Raw genomic sequence first — 17,374 nt, 5'->3', positions numbered from 1 at the left:
ATTGAAAACGAAATCGAAATAATGACAAAGCGCTCGATTCAATTAGAAATTGTAGAAGTGTTTCTCAAACTAAATTAAGCAAGCCACCAAAATAATTTATTTGATAATAATCATATCATTGATTAATACTCTATTTAATGACGATATAGAACTGTTGTGATTTAAATAGAAATGCCTTATTAATTGATACAAGATATTCAACTTCGTTATATACGTTTTAGGTTACAGAAAAGAGATCTTCTGATTGAAATATTGTATATCTATTGTTCAGTATGTCATGAGAAGTATTTATCTACGGTTCAATAAACTTACAAATGTTTTAAACATACATTTCTATTCCATTTTAGAAAACAATGACACATTTCTCATTATTTGTCATTATTTATACATTGCTTTAAATTAAACAGTAAAAAATGTAAAGTAAAACTGTAATATATAATATACATTTACACAATCATTCAGTTTTTATGCCATAGACGTGTTAAGCAAATTAGACTCTCAACTCATGGACCTATTGGGTTTTCCATAAGTTCATTCACAGTACATAATGGCAAGTACTATAGCAAGTGTTTCTTTGCCCACATATCACAATAAATTAGACGTTTGGACTGGCCTAATGTTCCTACCCCTCAGCATGACAATAAGGTGTGTGGAAGTGTGGTGATTGGGACCAAGTTCCTGTTGTAGTGAAACTACTATTGCTGTCTCCCAGAAGTTCCTACCATTCCTCCTGCTCCCCTTGAATGAACTACATCTGTGGGTGCACTTAGCTGACCCAACTGTTCATTATAAAGGGAATTCAACATGAGTGTCTGGCCCTGCCATTCTAGTGTGGAACTGGAAGCTTGTTTTTCACTTTTGTCTTTGATATTCATGCGAATAATACATTACAAATATATACGGAAAACACATCACAATGCTTGTTTCAAGCTTGGTAAACTTTGACTGATTAGAGGAAGAGTATAATTTTCAGCTAAAGCTTGCAATTAATTGAAAAAATGTTTTTGAATTAAATAATGAATTTGTATGTTTCTGATTGGGAAAACATAGATTCGGACAGTGGTTAGACCTTTTAGATGTAACAACATGAACTATGGTTAGTTCAGAATGACTTTAAGCTTTTAGCGTTTCTCATATTTGAGCAAGTGTTGAAAAGTACTCTTCAGTTAAGTTTACACCCTGCATTGACCATAGACATACTGCAGGGTGGGTGTACTAACTGGATGTACATTATACAATATACATCATGGTGTTTACTTGGTTATACAATTCTCCCCATCTTACATTGCTAAGGCATCAAGTCCATGCATCCATCATAAGTAAAACAACTTCAGACCTCTTGAGATGCAAACAACAGGGTAAATGAACAGATGAGTGTGTGTATTATGCCTTCAGTTGACAAGTCTTTGTTTCCATAGCGTTTCTCTCTGGTTGGTAACCAGTCCAAGTTCAAACACGATGTATGTTTACACGTTGGTGATCTCCACAGTCTTGTAGGTAAGCACGGGGCTACCCTTGGCCCTGGGCACAGCCTGCACATGGGCCTCTCTGGGCAGAGTTCCACAGCTGCTATGGAACACCACGTTCCGTTCAGCTGACTTGCTCCTTCCACTCAACCGCAGAGGACTCTGGGAAAATGAGTTAAAAGGAAAGGAGCCCATTATGAGGAAGATGTAAATCAATAGGACTTGTCTGAATTCCACAAATGTGGGGAAACATGCGACACATAAAAGTACAGTCTGTTGGATTAGAATCAAGAGAACCACGCACCTTGCCGGACGTTCTTCTTCCTGACAGTCTTTCCTCTTTGTAGCGGCCAGAAAGGGCAGGGGATTGTGGAAGGGGCTCTAAAGTCTCGTCATCCTCCTCTTTGCTGCTCCTAAAACATATAGTGAGGCACTGTTGTCAGAAACCCCTGTGTAAACACCTAGTCACTCACATATCACACTAGTTATCATGTCTGTCGAAGCAATTAAAACCTCTCTCTATAAATGTCATGTGTTTAGCTAGAGATAAAGCTACATATTTTGGCTTACTATGCGGAAACCAATTTGTACAGATGAAAGTAATTTCTTAGACAGCTGGTCTGTCCCCTTTAGAACATTTCAAACTAATCTGATCTGACCTAATGTTCTGAGATGGTTACCTGAGAGGGATGGCGAGGACCTTCATCTCCTCAGACAGGTGAAGACGCAGCATGTGTTTGTGGACGGGGATCCCCAGGAACCTGGCCATGACCTCAGGGTTGAACGACGGGTCTAAGGCCATCACGGCTCCGTGGACTCCTCTACTCAGGAGACTGTCTGCATACTCCTGCATGGGGCAACACCCACAGCGAAGGGTTATGAGCGTGGGGGGGTCAGATGGCTGAGCGGTTAGAGAATCGGGCTATTAATCAGAAGGCTGCCGGTTTGATTCCAGGCTGTGTCAAATGATGATGTGTCCTTGGGCAAGGCACTTCACCCTACTTGCCTCAGGGGGGATAAGCGTGTCTGCTAAATGACTAAATGCAAATGTTCTGAACGTGTTAAATTGACAATTTCGAATTGAACTTCCTGGAGTAAAAACACAGTATTTCTCAGTCTCACAAAACAAGTCATCCAGTAACTGTGACTACGAATGATGCCTGTATAGCAGTGGTCTTCAGCCCTGGTCCTCAGGACCCACTGTCCTTTATGTTTTAGAGTTTTCCCTGCTCCAACACACCTGATTCAAAAGACTGGTCAACCATGATAACATCTAAAACACACAGGACAGTGGCCCTTGAGGACCAGGATTGAGGACCACTGCTGAATAGAATGAAAAAATGGTGATGGACCTTCAGATCTATGTCTCTGATCCACTTCATGACTCTATGGCAGGACCAGACAATGGGGTCGATGTCCTGCTTCTCACACCTGGTCCGGCGGGCCTGCAAAGCCTGCAGAAACACATGCAATCAAACCCAAACGCCAAATGGCAAAACAGTATCCACAGACTGAATAAGAATGAACAGCACTAACGTCTTTGTCAAAGCTGAGCATCTGCAGGAGCTGGATGGCCATGAGGAGGGACGTCTGGTGGAACTGGCTGCTGATGTTCAGAAGTTTCTCCAGGTCCCTCCTGCTGAGGGTGCTGAGCACACGGCCGTCCACCAGCTGGCTGTGGAAGGACTGGGAGTACTGGGACAAGCCCACGTCGCTCAGCCAGGACTTGGACACCCAGTGGTGGTCCATCTCTGCGGCCTTGGAGAGCCTGGTCAAAGAGGGATGATGAGTGAGGAACGATGGCTTCTTCTGAAACTCCTTCAGGGATTCAGTTCTATTCGAACAACTTTAGTGGTCCCAGAGAGGCAATCGGTGGAAGCAAGCGTGGTAAAGACACAACGTGACGTAAACCGAAAGACCCACACACAAGCAGTGGTCACGTCGCAGAGACAGTACAGTACACAGCAGTGGCAAATATGACATTGGCGTTGACCCTATACAGCTGTCAGGTGTCCATCAGTAACAGTAAATGATATGAGAGTCTTCAAGTGTGAGAGAAAGTGTCAAACTTTGTTCCAGCACGTGTGCTGGTGCACATGTGGGAGGGTGAGAGAGGTGCTGCTCACTCTAGGTGTCCCTCCGCCTTCCTGTAGTCCTCGATGGCGAGGCGTAGCTTCCTGCGGTGTAAGGGGTTACTGACGCCCAGCCCCAGCTCCAGGTCCTCATCTGTCAGACCCAGCAGCACCTGCAGGACACACCCCTACACTCAGCACTCTGCCATCTGGCCCTGCACTTAGAAAACACGCACACTCACTCACTCCCACATACACATACACACACATTGCACACACATTGCACACACACAAACACACACAGCAGAATGCAAATCTGAACAGTACCTTGCCACTTTTGATGTTCTCGGAGCAAGCGCGGACGTACATGGGCATTGCCATGACAACCTCCAGCCAGGCTTGCACCACCCCTGCCCTCCACTGGGATATGGGCGTGCTCCGAGTGAGCTCCGCCTGGTGGAGGCGGTCCAGCTGCTCCTCTCCATCTGATAGGCTCTGCTGAGTGAGGCTGGAGAGGCTGTCCGAGTCTGGATTGGCCAAGGGAGTTAGAGAGTAGTAGAGGGAGGGGTTTTGGGAAGTCAAAGGAATTGAGAAATGAAAATGACTCATCTCAGAAACCTTTCACAGCAGAAAATGGAGAGGCTTTGTGAAAAAGTAGTAACCTGAATGGTCTTTATATGACAATTCTCCTCTGAGTTGTATCAGAATACCAACAATATGACTGGGGTGAACTAACCGTCTGGGAGATCTGAGGACATGAATACATGTCAGCGGTTCCCCTAGCAACAAAAACATGTCTGTTGTGCCAAAGAGCCCTGGAGCCTCATCACCCATTAGGAGGACTACACCCAGGGACAACATGCCCTCTGAGCCAAATCCATCAAGATTACAACCCACCTTTCCGGTTGGATTGGTGAAATATCCATCATTGTCTCTCAAACTAGGCTCCAATCTCTGTTAATGTACATGGTTTTAGGGCTTACGGGACAATTTGGCCAATGTGCCACCCAGGACGGTTAACCAACGAACAATAATACTTAGTATCCTAACCAACTAACACTGCTTTATACAGACAGCAGGGGGCACCAGAGTCAAACTTACCGCCACCTTCTACAACTGCTACAACATGAAACTAAACATCAGAAGAATATTCTTGCAAACAGGCAAAATTACAATTAAAGCCAGTGTTAGAGTTAACATCTATCCAGGCATTTGACATTCAAATTCAAAACCAGTTTTTACATATTTTTATTTGGCAATGGTTGGAATTAGTATGAGTTTTATGAGAACGTTGATTGGTAATGATTTGGTCAGTTACAGGACTGACAGAACATGAGTTAGATCAGATTCATGACAGAGACACCGACAGGGGCTTAATGGTTCTGTTTCCTGAGGCCAGAGAGCTTGTTCTTTTTCCTTTGAGCCTCTTCCAGGTAAAGAAAGACCGGCTCAACCAGATTTGATGATCATGTCTTGCATGTAAAAAATTCGAATACATAGATGTATCAAGTGTGTTGACATTTTCCTGAGAAAATAAACTTTTAATTTAGTAATTTTCTACATCAAAGTTTAGTTATTATCATTTTGTTTTATTTTGGTGCCACCGTAAACCATCAGGGAAACGGACTTGGTCATCACATATGAAGAGTTACTGACTGCCAGGTAGGGGAGTCACCATTAGACATGGGGTACATTCCATTCCATTCTATTATGTCCTGACACACGCCCTTGTTCCCATGCCAACAGATCTCCTGCTATTAGAGTTATCACTTGGATTCTCCTTTTCAACCTATCCTTGAATAGAGTGTTATAGTGAACAAGGGCATGTGTCAGTAAACGACATCCTGAATGGAGGGTATCCCCGGTGCAGGAGAGTGAGAGGGACATCAGGACACAGGAACAGAGCACAGACCCAGACACAGAACACAGGCACGCCCATACATATTTAGTTGTTGCTGATTTTTATTTTAAAATAATGTTTCATTTGAATTGCTTTCATATTGAATATGATAAAAACTTTCTGCCGGTCAAAGCTGAGGACAGTCCATCTTTCCCTCAGTCACTTGTCGTTCTTTAAATAAAATACTTTAATAGATTTACTCTTTTATGCCACATATCCTTAATTACAAAACATTTTGAAGAAAACAATCTGAGACACAAATGTTAAAAAACACGGGAAGGTTGTTTTCGTAAGAACACGAAACAAAAACGACGAAAAAGAAGAGCGCCTTGCATTTAGAATGCAAGAAAACCATAAATTAGAATGCGTGGGTAGGTACGCAGGTGGGGGGGGGGGGGGGGGGGGTGAGGAAGGTATGAGGAAAATGAGGAAACACAGGTGTTTGACAGTGTTAATGACCCTGCTAACTACGGGCTGAATGGTTGTACAACGACTCTACAAGTGATCAGGAGAGACCAGGGGGGGTTTCAGTGCACATTCCTACGCTTCACTTTGGCACAGCTGACAGCGTTGACCTGGAAACCTAAAGTGATGTTCCAAGGCCTGAGCGTCATCACAGTCTAATCAGACACCGGACTCTGGTTGACTGGTTCAAACTGGATTTAGCTTTCGAGCAGCAGCTTCAAAGAGGTTCTTGTAGAACAACGTCAAAACTTGTCTTTGTTTGCTTCCATTGTGAGAAAGAACATTGTGAAACAGAAGCTTGGATATGTTGGCAAGCCAGTAATAGGTTAACTCTGGAGAACAAGCAAAACCGCATACATACTCTAGAAGTAGCCTCATCATTATCCAACCACCACCCAGGAAAGTACTTGTACCACCTGTAGGGTGTTCTCCATGTTAACCCTCCCTTCATAACAAGCCTGAATCTGACTCAGAATTGGGGTTAAAAAAAAAGGCCAAAGGAATGTCAAAGCAACTGTCAAATACGAGGTGCACGTCGATTCCTATCTACATATGCACGGCAGTCCTTCAAGTGTCCAGTTGTAAAAATGAAACATACTAATCAGACACAGAGAGGATAACACAGCATAAACATATCCACACAAAACAATCCATGTATATATTTATAAGCATGTAAACATATATAAATATGCATACATGTACATCTATAAATATATATCTCATTTACATACATACATTTTGAGGGCAATATACAGGGAGCAAGCAGTTCTCTGTCAGGCTTGACTTTAGGGCACGCATGGCAACACACACATCAAACCTGGGTCAAGTATTATTGAAATTATTTCCAATCATTGAACTATACTTATATGGGCTTGTTTGGAACTATTTGACCCATCCCGCCCTTCACTCGATAAACACACTTCAAAGGTTTAGAAATGATTTTGAATAATATTTGTGCCAGGCTTACTTATCCATACACACACACACACACGCACACACGCACACACACACGCACGCACACAAAGAGGTCTACCACACAGCCCCATCACCAGTCAGCGTCCTCCTCTATATAATAGTCGGGGGTGGGTGTACCATCAAACAGGCCCGGGTCCATGGACTTGCGTTGCTTCCCTCGACCAAAAACCCGCGAGAGCGAGCCCAGAGTCAGCTTCTCTTTCTTCTTCTTACGCTTCTGGTCGTCCAACTCCTCCATGGACTGGACCAGGGAGAGAAGGAAGGGAGGAGAGGAGGAGAATGTTTAGTTTGTAAAGTCCAAGCTACGAATACCGTTATCATGAGCTTCATGAATGAATCACAACACTGAATTATTTTATAAGCAGGCAGAATATCCAAGATAAGCCGACAGACACATACCACACATACCACAAGACAGACAGACAGACAGACAGACAGACAGACAGACAGGCTCCACAAAGCAGAATAGACAGACAGCACAGCACATGACAGACAGACAGACAGACACCACAACGGCAGACACCGCACCACACTAAAAGACAGACAGGCCTCGAGACAGACAGACAGACAGGCAGGCAGACAGGCCACACGAGAGGAGGCGGGGTACTTATAGAGAGGTGTGTTTACTTGGTCGGGGGGGCCAGGCAGCTCTTACATTGCAGAGGGAGTGGGTCCGGTGGCGGGGGGAGTTGATGTCGCTGGGGGTGGACGAGCGGTCGCCGTCCGCCGCCGAGGCGTCCGAGATGATAGAGGGCTGGCGGGAGTGACAGGGACTCACCCTAACCACAGCTGTACACACACGCACACACACACACACACAGTCAGCACGCGGTTGGTGCTGAGAAAACCTGCCCGAAATAGAGTGAAGAGAGTTAGTCCATGGAGCCAGGGAGAGGTGGAGAGGAGGGGCCTACCCTGCCTGTCGGACGTGTGTCCGTGGTAGAGGGTCTGCTGGCTCTGGCGTATGGCAGCCGTGAGGGGCAGGTCGGCCTGCATCACCCACTCCTGGCTGCCGTTCACCACAGGCTCGGCTGCGTTGGGCATGGCCACGGAGTGGCGCTTGGGCACGTCCTTGGTGAGCGTGGCCAGAGACTGCTTGGCCTGGCACACACAGAGGGGAGGGTCACACACGGGACGAATGTTAGGGAAGGGATATATGGGTGCACCAACAGCCACATCGTTATGGACTGACACGTTGACATTTAACCCCCCCCTCTCCCATACACACACACACACCATGGTGAGCTCGGCTTCCAGCTCCTTGATGCGGTTCTCCTTGGTGTCCATGTGGGAGCGCAGCAGGTTGGCCTGCTCCATAGCCTCCTTGCTCTGCCTCCTCAGGTCCCACTTCTCCCTCTCCAGCAGGTCCTTCTCTTTGGCCAGGGCTTTCACTGCGTCCTCGCTCTCCTGACACACACACACACACACACACCGAAAAACAGAAATCCCAGTCACTAGGCATGTGAGTGTAGAACACGTTGAAGCTAAGTAAACTGAGTCACCATATATTAAACCTTTGTGAGTTTTGTATGGGAGTTTGATGTGAACACCAGCACGTGTGTGAGTGTATATGTGTGTGTGGGTACCTTCCGATGCTGGTCGTAGTTGCGTATGAAGTCTCGTAGTTGCTCCTCCCTGCTCTCCAGGGTGGTGTAAAGCTGCTGCATCTGGTTCACCAGGTCTGACTTCTCCACCTTCAGACGCTTACGGTCCTCCTTCATGGCTATGACACACACACACACAGCTGTTTGTGTGTACAGGACCATATTAGATCGGAGGCGCAGTTACTTAAGGCCGTCACTAGATGTCCCCGTGTCTCCTCAAACCTGGCTAGGAGCCGTAAAGTACTGTTTCGACATCAACAGCTCCCAGTGTATGATGTAATCATCTCACAATATAAGTGGTTGAGTATGTCACCTACTCATCCACTACACAAAACCATGCCAAATGATGGGTGTGGGGGTTGAGTGGACTTATCTGACGAGAGACTGGCAACATAACGACATACTCTGAATGACAGAGAGAAAGTGAGAGAGGGGGAATTAGAGAGAAAGAAGGGGGAAACAGAGGGGGGGGAGAGAGTGGAGAGAGAGGGGGGGAGAGAGAAAGACAGAAATACAGAGGGAGGAGGGGAGAGAAAGGGGAGAGACAGAGAGGACGAGGTGACGAGAGACAACCAAGGTGACTGTCCTGCTCCTCGACACTTCAACATACGTGTCAGCCATGAAGCATTCATGAGTCAGGATCACCTCCTGCCATAAGCTTTCTCACTCAACATCAAGACCTGTTCTGTGCAAGTTAGACGAGAGCTCGGCAGTTAGGAGTGCCTGACACCTGTTCCTCAAGTTGGCATGACAACCAAGAGTAAGGGGAAACCAGATGCGACCATTTGTTTTTCACAGGCAGTTGTGATAAAGACACGCTTGACAGTCTCCCTATATGCTCTACCACATTTTAGACAACAAAGACAGAAAACCTCCCTGTAGAAAACAGGAGGTATATTAAATATGTTTTACTGAGTTCAGCAAGTTCATATTTTCCCTGCCCTGGGAGGGGACAACAATTTCTAAACCGTTTGCGGAACCACATTCGGCAATGGTATGAAGGCTATTTCTCAACACATACTCCACATAGCATTCGACTTTTTCTTGCCAAAAGAAGAACTGGTATTTAAAAACCAGAATATTTGCGTGTGTGTTTGTGGGTGTGTGTCTGTAACCATTAATGGAACTCAAGCTAATATTGTAAAGAGTGACTAGATGTTCCCAGACCATGTCCTCCCCTCTCTCTCTCCCCTACATGTTCTGTCTTTCTACAATGTCACTACCAAAACAAAGCAAAACAATCATCTTAAATGTTGAAAAGGCAAGCGTGAGGGTTTAGCCCGTGGAGTTAGCTGAAGGTTTCAGGGTTTAGGTTCAGAATTCGCCCCTCAGCGTGCAGACTCAGGGTAGGGGTTTGCGGCCAGCGTTTACTGCTGAAGGTCCTGACCTTGCAAGGCCTCCTTGGCCCGGTCCAGCTCCTGCTCCCGGTCGCCCAGCTGCACCCGGAGCTGCGTGGCGGATAGCAGCGCGGCCGAGCACGAACCCTGGCTGCTCTCCTCCAGGTCCTTCGTCAGCATGTCCTTCATCTGACGCAGCAGATGCACCTCCTCCTGCAGCTGACACACCTCCTCACGCAGCAACACTGGACACACACACACACACAGACAGACACACACACAGAAACACACACACACACACACATGCATTCACGCACGCACGCAGAGAAGAGGAACATTTCATTTAACTTACAACTGCAAACAGATGAGCCGTCGACACATTCTTGCCGTCACTAGATGAGATGGAGGGAGGGTGTGAAAGGGTAGAGGAACAGAAGGACGCAGTGTGAGGGTGAGGAAAGCGACGGCCTGGGAGTCAGGGAGAGCTAGAGGAACGAGCGAAAGAAGGAAGAAAGAGAAGGGAAAAAGGTAAAGATTAGAATGGAAAGAGTGCGTGAGCAGAGAAGCATACGCAAGCTATTTGACACCTTTTTTTGCCATGAGAATACAAACACACACACCTACAAACAAGAAGTGGCAGCGCAGCACTCAGGCTGACAGGGCTGCACACACACACAGCAGTTGAGAGACCAGCTTGATGTGGCTCAGCTGAAACATCAGCCCCACAAGCCTCCGACCTCATCCTTGTTTTCCAGCTTGGTGTGTTTCCCTTCAACGGAAACTTTCCTCCAAGCCTCCAGGGAGAGAGATCCAGGCGCAGGAAGCCAAGGAAACAACAACAACAGGGGAAACACACACAACCTCAGTCCCTGACAGACACCTGCGGATAGAGACCCATCTCTCACGGCACCCTTTGTCGCTTTTTACACTGTCTCCCTATCAGACGAGTTAAAAATGTAGTTGGAGTTAGGAGACTCAAACCTGGTTTCCATACCTAGCCTGCTCTATGTGAAGACTCCACTAGACTCTTGCTTGTGAGCCAATGATGACAAGAAAGATTTGTGTTCCAAACTACTGTTTTTCTGCAGCAAGTTGTGTCTGGTTTAAGGAGATAGTGTGTGCACGTGTTCCTCCAGGTGTGCATATTTGGGCTGTGGGTGTGTGCGTGTGAGCCTACGCGTATGTGCTTGGCAGTATCTGTGTGTGTGAGTCTATGTGTTTGCGTGTGTGTGTGTGTGTGTGTGTGTGTGTGTGTGAGAGAGGAAGCCAGGCCCCCCCAGGCCCGCAGCCAGGCAGCAGGAGGCTGCAAAGACCTAGATAAGGCAGGCAGGGACAGTCCATCGGTCACTGTCTGCCCAGACAACCCAGACATACCAGGAAGCTTTCTATTCTATAGCACAAGGCACAGAGAGCTGCTTTCCTGGAGAGACCAATCTCTGGCTGCCTTCTTGCAGGCTAAAACGACGATCTATCCACCTACCGGCTTGCTTATTCGTCCCAGACGGCCCCCAGACGCGTTAGATCGCTCCGTCGAGCAAGCCTGGGCGGAGTGGCGCCGCCCAGGCTGTCGAAAGCGTCCGCTGCCTGATCAGTGAGCTGCGGGGGGATGGAAGCGGTGGCCCTGACTGTGACCCTGTGTGATCTCTGGGTGTCTGGGATCCACATGAAGAGCTGTGGTAGTGTTCCATTATGGGAAGAAGGGCCTGCTGTTTGGTCTGAGCTGGAACCCAGGGTGTGAAGTGTGTCTGGGCTTCAGAGAGCAGGTGTGGGGGGGCGTCGCTCTTGAGCCAGTTGGCGCCTGCGATCGCAGCCTGGCCACGATGAAAGCAACAATCCACCGAGTCAACAGGTTCAACACGTCGAGAGGGAATCCCGAGGATACAGTGTCGCCCTAGGACAGGCAATTGGAACTGTAAACCGATCAGCGAAAGAAAAGATGAAAAATGGCGAGGGCTCGCCTTGAAGAGATTGCTGTGAGAGCAGAGAGGGGGATTTCCACAGGAGCTATTAGTGCCATAATTCCCTCAAACACACCATCCTATTGATCGTGTCTCAGCCCTCTACGCCCCCTCACCGTTCCACAGACACACTCGCGCGCACACACAAACTCAGCCTGGGGGTTGCTGCTCATTGCCATCACAGACAGCGGGAGAGATGAAGCCAGAGGTCAGCCAAAGGCCCTGGAAGCTTCCGTGTTTAACCCTAGACATACGGCATCCATCTATGTAAGAGCTGGTGTGCAGCATATCAGGGGGAAACATGGATGTTGGGGGGGGGGGGGCGCCTTCATCTCTAATATTCTTGTGAAAGAGATACCTGGTCTATAAACACTAGACCTTTAAGAACAATAGTGCTTAACGACTGTCTCTTGGTGGCCCTCAGCACTGCCAATGCTCGGTGGGAAACAGAAAGTTCTCCACTCAGCTCTGCAACACACCACTATCCTGTGCTCTGTTCTTCAACACACAACTATCCAGTGTGGACGGTGTACATGAGCAGACTCATTCGTCATTTTAACAAGCGTCCCCTTGGAAGCCATTAAACTGACCTATTGTAAAACTGTATTATTTGCCTCTCTGCGTTAGACATCCCATGTTCAAAATGGAATGTTGTTAGCGGGTAATTAGCCACAGGACAAAAGCGCCATAAGCAGAAGAAGAGTATACTTAAATCCAATTTAAATGTAGTTCATCAGAGCTTCATACGTTTTTATCGTATTTATCTTTTTCTAAAGAATTGCAATGATAATGTATATTCACTGTACTGATTTTGTACATCCTCATACTTATTGACAACTTTATTATGTAAGTATGTTTGTACTTATACTTATATATATTGCTTGGGGCAAGAAAGCTTAGAGCGAATGATTGGCAAGCCATCACAAACATGTACGTGCATCATTTGCATACATTTCCATTTTTTTGTACCTTCAACCATAATCGGTGCTCGAACAAATGCACCTAACAGCAACATTGACCTTTTATAAACGATCATTCAATTGTGTTGTTCGATGCAAATTTTTAGTGAAATGTGTCTACGTATACAGGATATACTATAAATAACCTTCTACCTAGCACTATAGAAACCAGGTAATCACTTGTGGAAATTAACAGTTCCCATGAAAGCAGTCAGATAAAACCTGCATATCATGTTTATAGGAAAATGTATATGCCATGATGTATGCTGTTATCATTATCAAATCATCAAGGGTTATTCTGTGGGCCTCAATTGATTTGATTTCATTGGTCGAGCCTTAGTAGGGGGCAAGATAATCTCACAATATGCTCCAAAGTCTTTCAATCCTTGGATTACCAGTTGATTGTAAATTCCCACAATAATCTGGCATCAGAAAGCAGAGACAGACGGCTGAGAGTGCTTTGGTTCCTTCTATGAGTCCATGTTGCTCGTCAGTATTTTTCCCAGGGTGTGTGCGTGTCCCCTGGTAGTCTGGCATCCGTCTGCCACTCTGGCACACTCACTCATGGTCGGGGACCCGGGGGAACCGAGTAAGGAGGGTTTAAGACTCTGCTCAGCACAGAGATCACTGGAGTCATTCAAAGACAAAGACACTACATCAACCCCTCAGGTCACTGCAATAGTAAATCTGACTTTGGAAATCTGACTGCAATACATCTGACTGGCTCTGTGTTCCTCAGGCTGGACCCCCCAGAACACTGCAGAACATCGAGGAACACTGCAGAGTAGGGCCGGAGACAGCAAAACACTGCAGAACATCGAGGAACACTGCAGAGTAGGGCCAGACACAGCACAGCACTGCAGAACATTATGGAACATTGTGGAACACAGCAGAATAGCGCCGGAGACGGCAGAGCACTGCAGAACACACCTCAGCTCAAAACACCATGACAACGATGCCTGTGTCACAACAACATTCCCTATGATTAGCCATTATGTCTCATGAACACCTCCAGGAGTGACATGTGACCAGGGTGAGGGTGAGGTTGGAGCTGCTAACCACTCTCTCCACCTGTCAGATCCCATCCTTGTCGACAGACCTGTTCTGGTACAGTCAGCATACCTTGATCTCACGGCCACCTGTACAGCAGGTCCAAGGTTTTCTGTGAGACCAGAAACGGGATTGAAGCTACTGTCAGCTGGACAGGTGACTGGGTCATGAAGAATACAACTGTCATCACCCACATGAGTTGGACTCATCATAGATTATATATAGGTCTCCTGGTGGCACTTGACCCAACACTTCCCCATAGAATCACTCGCAAACAGTGTGTCTAGAATCAAAGAAAAACTACAAAGACATATTCAAGAATAGTAAAAAGACTCCAGTCTTAACACTGTTGTACTGTTCAAAACCCTGTCGTTGTTTTTTTTGTTTTTTACAGCCACATTATCGTGTGCACACATGCATGTAGTATTAACATATTAACTTGCTGATAAGCCATTTCTTCAGTTTGATTCATTTAGTGTTTTTATTACTATGTTTTATGAGGTTGTGGTGCCTGCAGTGAGGTAGTAGAGACTGGGGATCGTTATGAATAAATTACATCCAGCTTTGAGTTTGCTTCCGGCTGCAGAGCAGCTGTGTCTCATGCACAAACACACTCTTAGATACAGTATATTTACTCCCCCAGTCGCAGAGGAGCTGGGAGTGTACCAGCCCGGGTGTGCCTCCTGTCTGTGACAGTGTGTTTGTTTTCTATTTGATATTTTCTATTTGATATTTGATGTGATATTTGCTATTTGATGTGATATTTGATATTTTATGTGTGCAGTCTGTGACGAGTGGGTTTGTGTGTGTTTGTGCGTATGTGTGTGATGACTGTGTGTGTGTGTGTGTGCTAAGCTCTGGCCTCTGGTAATGACCATGCAGGGATGGCCAGTGTGAAGACATGACAAGGGTCTGCTGGGGGCCTGTCTTCAACCCCATAAAGCAGATATTAGCCAGGATGTTCGACTGGTGTGTGTGTTGGTGTGTGTGTTGGTGTGTGTATTGGTGTGTGTGTTGGTGTGTGTTGGTGTGCGTGTTGGTGTGTGTGTTGGTGTGTGTGTCTCATCCTCCTTTGTCATGATCACCTCCAGTCACTCTAAGAACCCCAAATGCACATCTGGTAAGAGAAGCAGCTTCTGAAAGGACATGTCGTAATCTCAGTTCCAACCCAAAAGAGCATTGCCTATACAACTCAAGACAAAAGCGTGACCTGAATAAGGGGCCTTATATAAGAGGATAACATTGAATCCACATGAAATGCAGGACACAACCAAACACACACACGTACACACACACACACACACACATGCAAACGCAGGAGATTTTTTGTTACAAAAAAGCAAACGCTTCATTCAGTCAATAGCCCTCCCGATTCTCCGGGGGAGCAACACAGATTAGACACAGTGGTTGTAAACATTCCCAGAAAAGCTATATTAAGAATGTGTGTGTGTGAAAGCAAAAGACAAGCTGTGCTGGAGGATAAAAGCATACTGTAGGTTGTTGTAAACAGCAGACCCTCATCATATTCAGACCCAGGGACTAGTGGTCTCATATTTCACACAGTAACAGAAGGAAAAGGAGACGGAAGGTAAGTGGTTGAAAGCGTTCAAACAAGGCTCTACCCTGTCCAGAGATATGACTGAGCACCACCTGTAAGAGGCATGGAGATCGGCTCCATTTTCCCACACAGGATTCACACATTCAACTCCACAATCCACGGTGGTAGAATGACCTTATTCTATAATAATACATGGAAGGGCTTGATTTGATCCTGTCTCACTACAAGCACCAATATGTACTTAACCACAACATCCTCCCTGCTATGCCAACTGGCCGGAGAAGCAGGTGCCACAGGTGCATGATGGTATTTGTAGTGCCAGTGTTTGTGTGCCTGCGTCGGCATCAGGGGTTGCCTTTCTGTGTGTTGGTGTGTGTGTGTTTGTATCCACAGAGACCAGCTGCCATTCATTAATTACTCAGAGTTTACGTTTCATGTGAGGTCAGTGAGAGGATGCCAGCAGGAGATGGCTGTAATGGATTCACACGTTTATGGGCAGATTAGGCTCCATGCCAGGGCTATGTCAGTGTAACACCAGAGACAACCTGGCACAGAGACACTGGCTCCACTCCGGGGAGGGGCGCATCACAAGCCAACAAGTACACAACGTTCCAGAGAGTGGCAAGAGAAAACGCAGTGCGTTAATGCGTAAACACACTCAGTGCCGATGGTGGCAGATAATCAACAACGTTCACCACTTAACAAGATACTTTTAGCCAGAGTGACCGAAGAGTCAGCGCATGTAGTCAGTGAATGTAATTCCAGAGGGACTTTGACTCACAGACTCGTTCCATAAAGCTGTGCTCTGACCACTTTAGAAGCATATCCATACAGTAACTGTGACTAGGTAGATCCACACTCCATGTTGAGGGATCTTGGTTAAGGAAGGGCGTATGAGTGAGGGTGTGTGTGGGTGTGTATTTCTGTGTCTGTGTGTGTGTGTGTGTGTGTGTGTGTGTGTGTGTGTGTGTGTGTGTGTGTGTGGAGTATGGAACTAGCCCCGATGGTGACATCTGGCACCACAATTCAGTTCGGTCAAATTCATTATCTTTAGTAATTTGGAGACAGAGAGAGAGAGAGAGAGAGAGAGAGAGAGAGAGAGAGAGAGAGAGAGAGAGAGAGAGAGAGAGAGAGAGAGAGAGAGAGAGAACCTCTGGGTATGGACTAGTTCAGTCACGCTACATAGCCATTGGGATCAGCTCTTCCTCATCCCCTCAAATACCATCAGCCTACAAACACACACACACACACACACACACACACACACACACACACACACACACACACACACACACACACACACACACACACACACACCCATACCCACCCCAATTCCATTTCAGTGGGATACAGTTAAGTCGAAACCAAACCAGTTTAGGACATTTAGTCAAACAGAGTAGATCATGTTCTTAAACAGTGTGGATGTGGACAATCAGTGCTCCAGCAGGGACAGTTAGGACACTGCTAGAATCACACTGACCCAGACAAGGCTGTAGAGGTTGTGACTATCTTGGTACTATCTTACCCCTGCAAAAAAAAGGGCCAAACTTCGCTTCAACTCAAAACCATTGGCAAATAATTACTTCTGAGCGTAAACTATCAGATTTTAATTGATTTTGTTTGATTCTGAGATTCTGATTCTGCAGAGTTGAAAATGAATGTGACCCCTGACCTGTTACATTAGGCCTCGGCCATTGGTAATCCCTCTAGATTAATGCCCTTTGTCTGATTATGTCCAGAATATGCTTTAAATTCACTGAGCTGCACATGTACTGTAAATATCCACACAATATCCTGACAAACAGTCAAATCTCGCATACAGTACTTAATCTGTCAGATTACCAGATTGATGCAGATTGACAAATCCACATTTTAAATGTAGGTCAATATCCATTTGGTCATTTAGCAATATCCAGTATATACACACAAATAAAATACTGTCTGATTGTAGGTAGAATATCTAAGTGAACACTGGTATTGGAGCTGCTGGACATTCTAGTCTCTGTGGTACAAAAACAACAGATCCATAG

At 46.2% G+C, this 17,374-nt stretch overlaps 2 protein-coding genes across 3 annotated transcripts in view; both read right to left on the bottom strand.

The window, feature by feature from the left end:
- Positions 1-93: 93 nt before the first annotated feature.
- On the bottom strand, positions 94-5,397 carry LOC124471580 (kazrin-like). The gene is made up of 7 exons (XM_047026139.1): positions 3,866-5,397; positions 3,593-3,711; positions 3,003-3,234; positions 2,819-2,920; positions 2,147-2,313; positions 1,771-1,879; positions 94-1,628 (listed from the first exon to the last, which is right to left on the bottom strand). Exons 1-7 carry the CDS (start codon positions 4,145-4,147, stop codon positions 1,467-1,469), a joined length of 1,173 nt encoding a protein of 390 aa, XP_046882095.1. The 5' UTR covers positions 4,148-5,397; the 3' UTR covers positions 94-1,466.
- An 85-nt stretch (positions 5,398-5,482) lies between these two features.
- Positions 5,483-17,374, bottom strand: part of kaznb (kazrin, periplakin interacting protein b) — a 66,704-nt gene continuing 54,812 nt past the window's right edge. Inside the window, exons 5-10 of one of the 2 annotated variants that reach the window (XM_047026106.1) lie at positions 9,870-10,064; positions 8,465-8,601; positions 8,115-8,285; positions 7,793-7,979; positions 7,534-7,667; positions 5,483-7,119 (exon numbers count right to left, since the gene is read on the bottom strand). In XM_047026106.1, the coding sequence (XP_046882062.1) occupies positions 6,949-7,119; positions 7,534-7,667; positions 7,793-7,979; positions 8,115-8,285; positions 8,465-8,601; positions 9,870-10,064 (995 nt within the window). In that variant the 3' untranslated portion in view covers positions 5,483-6,948. Of the gene's footprint in view, positions 7,120-7,505; positions 7,668-7,792; positions 7,980-8,114; positions 8,286-8,464; positions 8,602-9,869; positions 10,065-17,374 lie in introns of both variants that reach the window. The other variant, XM_047026107.1, reaches the window with a different exon arrangement.

This window comes from Hypomesus transpacificus, chromosome 9, assembly GCF_021917145.1.
Source record: "Hypomesus transpacificus isolate Combined female chromosome 9, fHypTra1, whole genome shotgun sequence".
Taxonomy (NCBI): Eukaryota; Metazoa; Chordata; class Actinopteri; order Osmeriformes; family Osmeridae; genus Hypomesus; species Hypomesus transpacificus.
The sequence above is the reverse complement of the archived record's forward strand: the minus strand, read 5'-3'. Positions and strand labels throughout refer to the sequence as shown.

Coding starts and splice junctions, on each gene's coding strand:
- LOC124471580 (XM_047026139.1), bottom strand. CDS start 4,147: ATGAGTCATTTTCATTTCTCAATTCCTTTGACTTCCCAAAACCCCTCC. Junction 3,235..3,592: donor AAGGCGGAGGGACACCTAGA/GTGAGCAGCACC, acceptor CTCTTTGACCAG/GCTCTCCAAGGCCGCAGAGA. Junction 2,314..2,818: donor TCAGAGACATAGATCTGAAG/GTCCATCACCAT, acceptor TGCCCCATGCAG/GAGTATGCAGACAGTCTCCT.